This window comes from Xenopus laevis, chromosome 2L (genome assembly GCF_017654675.1).
Source record: "Xenopus laevis strain J_2021 chromosome 2L, Xenopus_laevis_v10.1, whole genome shotgun sequence".
Lineage (NCBI taxonomy): Eukaryota > Metazoa > Chordata > Amphibia > Anura > Pipidae > Xenopus > Xenopus laevis.
The window spans coordinates 47,938,773-47,949,090 of record NC_054373.1 but is presented as its reverse complement, the minus strand read 5'-3'; the positions used below and the strand labels follow the sequence as shown (position 1 = coordinate 47,949,090).

The window sequence follows — 10,318 nt, the reverse complement described above, 5'->3', positions numbered from 1 at the left end:
AGAGGCAAAACATCTTTCTGATTTTTTCCCTTGCCCTTTATATATCCATGATACATTCATTTGGTTTTTTATTTTAGCAATGTGAATAAAAGTAATCGTTTTTTGATGGGAATGTGCATATCTGGTCTCTGATTTGGGGATTTCTGAATTTTTGTAGCATCATATTGATAAATCATTAATGACAGTTTTGTAAAAATGCTAGAGAATTTGAGTCCCTTGTCCTTGCAGTGGGGATGTATAACTATATATAAAAGGTATTGTAACCCAAAAGAAAAAAGAAAAAAAGGCAATTCTAAGTGACTTTACTGTATAAATTCATTACAGATTTCAAATAAACGTAATTATTATTTGTATTATTATTTGTCATTTCTATCTGTCTGCCCCTTGCTATACTCTGCACTACCTGTATATAATAACAATATAGCAGCGTTCATCTGTAATCCAACCACTTCCTGCAATGCCTTGCATGCTTCAAAGTTCTCTTACATTTTGTTCAGTATTTAAAACCAGCAGTGCAAAGACATTACATTTGGAACTGCATCAACAAATAACTTTAATCCATTGACAATCTGTAATGAATAGAAAGTTTTTTGATTGACATTCTCTTTAAGAACCAGTAGGTGGCAATAATGTTTTCATCCAACACTGTTTCTCCAACTTTAAATTTCGTCTTATGAATTTTATCAGCTGTACATGTTAAATCCCAATAATGTTGTGATTGTGATTGCTGGAGTAACTCTCTAACTAAAGCCTTACAACCCACTTACTGAGGGTGCAGCATCTGCAAGAGGGCCAGATATCTTCTCACTGGTGCTGCACTTTTGCCGCACTGGCAACAGGCAATATATGTATCCAAATGTTTCCATCTCTGACAATATTTTCCTAATAGCTGGTAATTAATTACACTTCAATTGCTTCAAAAATATATAACCGGTAAATATGCCATTTTTTCCCTTTTGGACCTTCCCTTATGTTGCAGTAAAATGGTTTGGTCCTCAAAAAAAAAAAATATATATATATTTTAACATGCAAAACTGTACATATTTTTGACTGTGCATCTCAAACAAATAGCAGTGATAGAGTGCAGACAAAAAATGCTAAAATCTTTTTATCAAATAATCAAATCAAATTATTTATATTATGTGCATCTGTACATCCATGGGTGATGTACAGATGCACATAAAAAAATAATTTGATTTGCAACATACTGGAGTGCAGGTCCTTCGGAATATATATATATATATATATATATATATATATATATATATATATATATATATCACATCACATCACATTTGAATTGTTGTAGCATTTAAAATGTGATAACTGGGCTATAAGACAATGATTTAACAAGAAAAAGTGTCCCAATCATACAACTGCAAAGTAATGGTGAGTTGTATGCAAGGGATTTTTTTTTTTTTCTTAGAATCTCAGGTTTATTTTCAGATTTCTCACGATTTCTTTATTGCCACAGTTTAGTTTCACTACCACACCCAGCAGTGTAGCACAGGAAATTTGCTTTTTTAGTGTATGTTAAGGTGAAGGCAGCAGAACGAGGCTGCTGAGAAATAAACAGAAACCCCAACATTTTTTAAATGCAGATAAGACACCTAGAATAAGCAAACTAGAATATCTTATGTAGCTACATGTTGCACCTCCCATTGGTCTGAATATAAGAGTATGTGTATCCAGTATTTTTCTGAAATACTAGACTTCTTTGTAATTACAGTGCTATATACACTGCCTTATTTAAAAAATATATCATGACTCAAAAATAAATGGTACAATATGACTGGAGGCCTCATTACACTTAAGTAAGCCCACTACGGATGTTTCTCTGCTTTCAGTGTGTGAAAACCCTTTTCCTGAATACAACTGATGGGTGGGTGTTGTGACTTTAAAATGACATTCTATTTCTGTTCAGTAGGCAAGACCCTGGGAAGACTTTTTTTTCCTTTTTGCACATATCGTCTGAGAAACAGTTCATTCAAAAATGATGTGCCCCTGGAAACGGTTCATGAAGATCGGAACTGTTAAAGAAAAATTGTCTTGCCATGAAATCGACATGAACAATAATCAGGACTTCGGAAAAACACACAGGTAATGTGAGGATATATGCATGCCCACCTGGCACTTTCTACTTACTAACCAGGGCAATTTTTTAAAAAAATAATTATAATAATAATGTATGGTAATAATTATATGACATATCAGTGGTGCTTGCCATCTTTTAAACAAAGTTATCAAATGCCTATCTTTACAGAAAAAGTGAATAGGTTATACTTATAATATAAGATAAGGTTTCAGTGTCTTGGATCTCTAGCACAAGGGCTTATCCACATCCACTTATACAGGTACAAATGTACTCCAGTATAGCAATCTATAACAAAAAACTGGTTATTTGATTTCATTAGAATGATAACAGCTAAATGTGGATTTGTTGCTATCGGTTGCTATATTGGTGACACAATCCACCCTTGCTACTTTTTTTTCCAGTGGTTACAAAGAAAGGAGATGTACCACTTTAATGAAATAAAATAGTTTGGGATTAAATGGATTGCCCCTTATTTATCATCAGAAAAGCATCTGTATAGATGTGCTATACACTTATGGGACCTTTTATCCAGAATGCTCGGGACCTGGGGTATTTGTAATGTGCATCTCCATAACTTATGTCTGCTATATGATTGTTTTGGCTCCAACAAGGATTGATTATATCTTTGTTTGGATCACATCTACAGTACGGTTTTATTATAACAGCAGAAAACAAAATAATTTAAAATTTTTTTAAATTATTTGATTAATATGGAGCCTATCGGAGGTAGCTTCTCCGTAATTCAGAGCTTTCTGGATAATAGGTTTCCTGATAACTGAACCTATACCTGTACCTTCTAAACCATTATCCCCATTAGATGACAAGCCCTGGTGGACAAGGAACTCACTACCTCTCATCTTTGTGCTCTATGTCTGGGTGACATTAATTCTCTACTAACTTCATGTAAACCTGTGGTTTAATATGCAGAGCAGTGTGTAACAATTCCTTATTACTGTTAGTAATTACAACCATCAGATTCCCTTTCTAGGCTAAACTGCATTCATGTACAGGTATGAAACCTTTTATGCAGAACACTGGGGACATAGGGTTTTCTAGATAAGGGATCTTTCCATAAAATGGATCTCATACCTTAAGTCTGCTAAAAAATCATTTAAACATTAATTAAACCCAATAAGGATTAATTATATCTTAGTTTGGCTCAAGCACAAGGTACTGTTTTATTATTATTACAGAGAAAAAGCAAATCTGGTTTTAAAACTTGAATTATTCGATTAAAAAGGGGTCTCTGGGAGACGGCCATCCTGTAATTTGGAGCCTTCTGGATAACGGGTTTCCAGATAATGGATTCTATACTAGTACTGGGTTTGTATACTGTAGCATTTTAACAAAATGGGGTTCTTTCTTTCCCTTTTCAAACATCAGGTGCAATAAATCAGTGTTTCAATATCAGTAAATAACTAGAGAGCCTTCATTGGGACAATGGACATACAGTCCTTGCTACTAAATTTGAAAAGCCACAGAAACAGGGTGTGCACTTCCCTCATTTCTCTTGAAACAGCTTAAATTTAAGTGCTTGGTCTTTTAACCATGATTCATTAATGCAAACTGGCATTCATTAACCCTATGGAGTTCCTGACTGGCACCTCTAGAGGGTTTCCTGGCTCAAAGTGCCAATACAGCACTGAAAGATGCCTAATTGAAATGTACATTCTGGACAAGTCGGGGGTTTCAGGAAACAGGACAGCATATTAGGAGCAGAAGGGTAAAGGGCAGCAATCTAAGATGCTAAATGATAATCCTTGAACCATCATAACTACATTGCACCTGGCTTGGAGTAAAAAGGCAGGTATAGTGGCACTGTTTAACAAAGGGAATTTAAAAAACCTCTGAATAACTTCATGTCTCTTATTATCTTAAACACAGAAGAAGACCAGGAAAGCAGAGTAAACTAGCCTGGACAGACTCATTTATTCACAGGGGTTTTATCTTTACTCTTCTTCCACATACATTGCATTATTTAACTCTATAATATTTAATGGGTCAAATGCTTTATGACAATAAAATGTCTAACCTACAGAAGCGATATCATATCAGAGAAAGGGTTCAGTGTTGCCTCAAAAATTCTGTCTCATTTAGGACAATTACAAAAATAGCTTTTTTTATTGTCTTAAAGGGGTTGTTCACCTTTAAATTACCATTTTGTATGACGTAGAGAGGGATATTCTAGGACAATTTGGAATTGGTTTTCATTTTTTATTATTTGTGGTTTTTGAGTTATTTTTTTTTTTTTATTCAGCAGCTCTCCAGTTTGTAAATTCCCCTAGTAACCATGCATTTATATGAATAGGAGACTGGAATATGAATATGAGACACCCTGAATAAAAAGTAGCATTAACTGTAAATTTGTAGCCTTGCAGTGCATTTGTTTTTTGATGGGGTCAGTGACCCCCTTCTGAAAGTGGGAAATAGTCAGAAGAAAAACGCAAATCATTAAACTATAAAAAATAAATAATGAAGACCAATTGAAAATTTGCTTAGAATTGGCCATTCTATAACATACCAAAAGATAGCTTAAAAGTGAACCACCCATTTAAGTGTATCTGTTCTCAATTCAATATAATTCTGATTCTAAACCCCCATTTAAAAACAACATTTCTATACATTTCATTATTCAGCAAAATCATAAAAGAAGCAATCGATTTCAATGGCAAGAAGCAAACAATGGCTGAACTCAAATCTGTATCGGAGGTAAGAAACCAAGAACTTACATAAGAATTAACCATGGAACATAGCTGCAGTCACATTGAACTATTCAGCAATACAAGTAGACAGGACAGATGCAATGATGGCACTTAATGCAACTTTATGGAAATGCAAGAGTTCATTTGAATGCAAGTACTTTTAATGATTGGTACAACATTTGCCTAATTGAAGTATGACTGCGGCTGTGTTTTATTTTTTAAACAAGAATTTATGAGCTTGTACCCTTGCAACATCTTCAGTTTTATAAGGTTTGTCCAGTTCTTAGTGTACCCAAATGGAATTCACAAAGTATGCTGTGACACAAGTTACATTGTCTTAAAAATCATTTAAAATCTAGTCATTTGTTTCCCCTTATAATTAATTCCATATTAATCCTTCATATCAGTTTAGTGAGGCAGTTAACTATTCTCCTTCATATCCGTGTTGTTTTCTCTCCTTTAGAAAAGATTTCCAGAAAACATAAAGCAGTCGCAGAAAAGAGAAACCTGTCCTAAATATTTGAAGCTGAAGAATTTTGAAAATGGAACAATCTTCCAAGACACTTTACACCTCAAAGCAAAGAAGGTTAGAATACAAATGTTGGAATATGAGGGATAGAGATTTTCAGAGAATTGGTGGAATGTGTTGCTGTGCTGCAGTCAAAATGGCATGTAAATCCCAACGCAATTGCTTTTTTTAATCCTTGCTTTACCCTAAAACAGATGTTTCTGCCATTAAAGTTTTTCTCCCGTTTCTCTGTATGGATCTAAATATTTAAGGGCCTATTTATCATGATGTGTAATACACTGGAGACAAACATCACTGGCTTATCTATAAAAACAAATCAGCAATTATATTTCAGCAGTCTCCTACACATTAGAAAACAAAAGCAAAATCACTGGTGATGTTTTCTCCAATGTTTTACACATCATGATAAATAGGCCTATGTATTTAAAGGAGAAGGCACCCCCAGTGCAGAAAACTGCACTAGTCTGGGGTTATTCCAGTGAGCACCACAGAGCGACCCTTTTCCGGCTGCTTCTTTCTTCTTGCGGCTGCGCATGCTCATTAGAGAAGAGCCGAACTTTAACTCAATACAATCACTTGGGGGTGCCTAACATTTGGCACCCCAAGTGTGAAACTTTATAATACCCGAATGAGTTGTGATTGAGCTTCACAGCAAATATTACAAATAGGATGAAGAATTGGGAATCGTTTTATTATTTAGATCAATTAGGTTAGATACATTTGAGTCCTACATCAATGCTTTAAACTCATTTACTGCAAGCAATCATGTGTGTATCTCTTTTTTCAGAACCTAGGCTGCCAGTCTAAAATATGTCAGGGATCCATCATGAACCCAAAGGTGTATATAAGAGGCCCCAGGACTGAGCCAGTGCCACAAGATGAAATTTTACTTCAAGCAATTGAATTTGTTAACCAGTACTACAGCTCCTTCAAAGAGTAAGTTACCTTGGCTTGGGTTCTATAGAACGCTTTCTTACCTGGCAAAGTGAAAAAAGTAATATTTATATTATATTTATATATTCAGTTGCAATACCCATCCCACGGGCTTAGGGACACATTAATTAAACATGGAACTGGGGAATCCTGAATAATTCTTAGCTGAATTTATCAGACAGTTATCTTAAATAACCAATATTTTTTTTGTTACTGATTATTTTTGATACTGCTTTTATACTGGGTTATAATAAATCAGCCCCCATGTGATACTTACTTCAACTAAGCATCAGCTGACAATTCTCAGGCTTTGGCACTAAATTTGCCCAGTTAATCCACACCAACGAATAACATGTTTGCTTTTAAACAGGTGACCAATAAATGCTACCTGTTCCCTAATAGCACCTCAGTGTTGGTAGCTGTGGAACAGTCATCAGTGCTTTCTGTTATTTTTAATTAAAATAAACATGGGGATATCTCTGTACTTGTTCTCAGTCAATTAATTTTGTGTTGCACTAAGATATTCCTTCAAAACTATATTTAGATCTTAGATTACTAATTTACTAGGCCTACCCTTAACTTGTTTGGGCAATGTGTGTTTCAGGCCTCAGATAGAAAATCACCTCAACAGGCTGGAAACTGTGGCCAAAGAAATAGAATGTACCGGCACCTACCAGCTAACTAAAGATGAGCTTATCTATGCAACCAAGATGGCTTGGAGAAATGCTCCCCGGTGCATTGGACGAATACAGTGGTCCAACTTACAGGTAACAGAAACAGGGTTATCTTAATATAGATATATAGCAACCAATGGACAATGGTTGCCTATGAATATGAAAGGGAATGAGTGAAAATGATTACACGCACACTAAAACATATATATTTTCTTTAATTCAAGGTTTTTGATGCTCGTGACTGCAAGACAACCAAAGAAATGTTTGATCACCTATGCCGTCACTTAAATTACTCGTCAAATGGAGGAAACATAAGGTATTTGAACTGAAAAGTCAAATTTTTTTAAAAAAAACATTTTTTTTAAATCCAAATCAAATAACACCCATTTAAGCTACTTTTTCCACTGTAATAAGTAGAGAGTTTATTCTTAGATAATTACAGTTTGAAGGTCTCATCATAATGTCCTCCATAAATATGAATCATATTTTCAGTGCAGGCCAACGTGTGATTCACCCATGCACATAGTTTTAATTCTGACGTTCAGAGGTATTTACCATTTGCTGTACTTCTGAATCCCCCTTTTTATTTTACAAAATGCTTAATAATGTTCCTACAGCAGAATCCTGCACTGAAGTCTGTGTTTCAACGGGGCAGACAGAGTTTTCTATATTTCCTTTTGAAATCGGACATGGGGCTAGACATGTTGTTAGTTTTCCAGGTTCCCTCAGCCATGTGACTTGTGCTCTGATAAACTTCAGTCACTCTTTACTGCCCTTTACCCTCCCCAGAAGCCTCTCAACAGAAAAATGGGGAGGTAACCTGATAACAGGTCCCTGACACCCAAATAGCTAAAAATTGCCCACTGCCCCACCTAGTGGTAGATATGAGAACATCACTTAATAGTAAAAATTTCTGACAAACCCAAATCACAACTTCAGTTATACTGACTGGGAGAAACAATAGCTTATCTGAAAATAGGTCCATTGTGAAGTGCTAGCTCTTTCTGAAAGCATATGACCAGCAAAATGACCTGAGATGGCTGCCTATACACCAATATTACAGCTAAAAAATTAATTTATTGGTTTAAGAGTAACATTTTAAATGGTAGAACTAATTACTAAGCTGAACCAGTTTCTATTGTTCTATTTCAGATCTGCTATTACCATATTTCCTCAGAGGACTGATGGGAAACATGATTTCAGAGTGTGGAACAGTCAGCTTGTTCGTTATGCCGGCTTTCAAATGCCAGATGGATCAATCCTTGGAGACCCAGCCAGTATAGAATTTACAGAGGTATATATGCTAAATGTTCTTTGTAAATTCCAAATGTACCAAAAGTCACTAAAAATACCATAATGAAATCCTTGCACAGAGCCGCCTTATCTCAGAATGAATAAACATTGAGATCTCTGAGTTCAGACTAATGAAGCTTCAACTAAGGGATAGCTATTTTTTCTGCAAGTTTTGCAGATCCAAAATTTCCAAGATCCTTTTCAGCTCAGCAACAGATAGAATGTGAAATGTTAGCCATGTCTGCTCTACAGATGGACAAGAACTTACTGATGTTTGATCTGCTATGTAGGATCCATGTGGCTTGTTGTTTGTTTAAGTTTTAAAAGTGTTGAAGTAATGTGTCAGATACCTCAGATAACAGATCTTCCCATCTATGTATGTATAAAAATTGCTTTTATTTTGGATTATGTATGGTTAATTAACTTGAATATCTCTCAGTGTGAATATCAGCATTTAGAGTTTATTTGCAAACAGGTTTATTTTACATTAAAGCCCCATGTATTTTCAGTTGTGTATCCATCTTGGATGGAAGCCACAATACAGTCGGTTTGAGATCCTCCCTTTGGTGCTTCAGGCAAATGGCCAAGATCCAGATTTGTTTGAGATCCCCTCAGATATCATCGATGAAGTACCAATAGAACACCCAAAGTAAGTAGAGCAGGTTTGAGGTTCCTTTGTTCCCATAAAAACACACACATAATATATGACAATTATTATTATAACATGTATTTATAGAGCGCCAACATATTGTGCAGTGCTGTAAAGTAAATGTGTTTATACACACAACATAGGAAATACATACATAGAACATATAGAGTTACATACATATGATACAGTATAGGTTCAAAATGTATTTAATACTCTTGTTTTTTTTAAGGTATGAGTGGTTCAAGGAACTTGGCCTGAGGTGGTATACGTTACCTGCAGTTGCCAATATGCTTCTTGAAGTTGGAGGTATAGAGTTCTCTGCTTGCCCATTCAACGGCTGGTACATGGGGACAGAAATTGGCGTGCGGGATTTCTGTGATGTTCAGCGGTATAATGTGCTTGAGGTAGTTATGCTTCAGTGTTATTTTTCAGCTTTGCGCATAATAATGGCATGGACCCATATGGTTTAATGGCTGAAGCTGTCTTATATGTCATTTAATTTAAGAAAGGCAGTGTGCAAAGTGCATAAAAGTGTGCAGCGTGGCCTTCTTTTCGATGTAGAATTACCCCATTGAATACCTTATGTGTCATTCAGATAAATAATAAAGGTGGCCATGCATGGAGAGATCCACACGTTTGGCGATGTCGCCAAACGAGCGGATCTCTCCCTGATATGCCCACCTTCAGGTGGTCAGATCGCGGGACCGCATCAAAGAACAGATGCGGCCGCGATCTGACAGTATTTTTAGTCCCATCCGATCGAGATCTGGCCCACTTTCGGCCAAATCTCGATCGGGGAAGCCCGTCTGGGGCCCCATACACGGGCCAATAAACTGCCGACTCGGTCTGTCGGCAGCTTTTATCGGCCCGTGTATGGCCACCTTTAGGGAGTAGCAGAGAATGATGGAGTCCCAGATCACCATATGGAGTGAGCTTGGTTTTAAAAATGTATATCGGTTACTAAATATGAACTAAGCCAACTGACCATCTCTACCTGCTCTGTTCATAGCGTGAACTGGAGGTCCATTGCTGTGTAGCTGCTGTGCTGAATATATGTTTAAATGCAAAACATTGTTGATTTACCATTGCTAGGCACAGCATTAGATGCTAAATTGCATGTAGAACTACTCTTATCAAATGCAAACTATGGGTAAAAAATGTCAGATTTTTAAGATGATTTAAACAAACAAATCCTTATGTGTTCACTGAATTTAAGCTGTGATGCCATATCACTGACAAGATAATATTTTATCCCCATTTCCAGGAAGTAGGAAGGCGACTGGGTTTAGAGACACACAAACTGACTTCATTGTGGAAAGACCAAGCTGCGATTGAGCTCAATATTGCTGTTCTATATAGTTTTCAGGTGAGTGCTTAGTCATTTCTGATATATTCTGTGACAGTTGAACAATATGGAAATCATTTAGGGATTTATTGCTCCCT

The 10,318-nt window shown here is 36.0% G+C and overlaps 1 protein-coding gene across 1 annotated transcript in view; it reads left to right on the top strand.

Annotated features, from left to right (window-relative positions):
- Positions 1-1,906: 1,906 nt before the first annotated feature.
- The window catches only part of nos2.L (nitric oxide synthase 2 L homeolog), a 30,207-nt gene continuing 21,795 nt past the window's right edge, over positions 1,907-10,318 (top strand). Inside the window, exons 1-10 of the mRNA XM_018246315.2 lie at positions 1,907-2,100; positions 4,732-4,804; positions 5,261-5,383; positions 6,114-6,262; positions 6,864-7,026; positions 7,158-7,249; positions 8,086-8,227; positions 8,736-8,875; positions 9,105-9,279; positions 10,140-10,241. Of these exons, the coding sequence (XP_018101804.1) occupies positions 1,994-2,100; positions 4,732-4,804; positions 5,261-5,383; positions 6,114-6,262; positions 6,864-7,026; positions 7,158-7,249; positions 8,086-8,227; positions 8,736-8,875; positions 9,105-9,279; positions 10,140-10,241 (1,266 nt within the window). The 5' untranslated portion in view covers positions 1,907-1,993. The remainder of the gene's footprint in view (positions 2,101-4,731; positions 4,805-5,260; positions 5,384-6,113; positions 6,263-6,863; positions 7,027-7,157; positions 7,250-8,085; positions 8,228-8,735; positions 8,876-9,104; positions 9,280-10,139; positions 10,242-10,318) is intronic.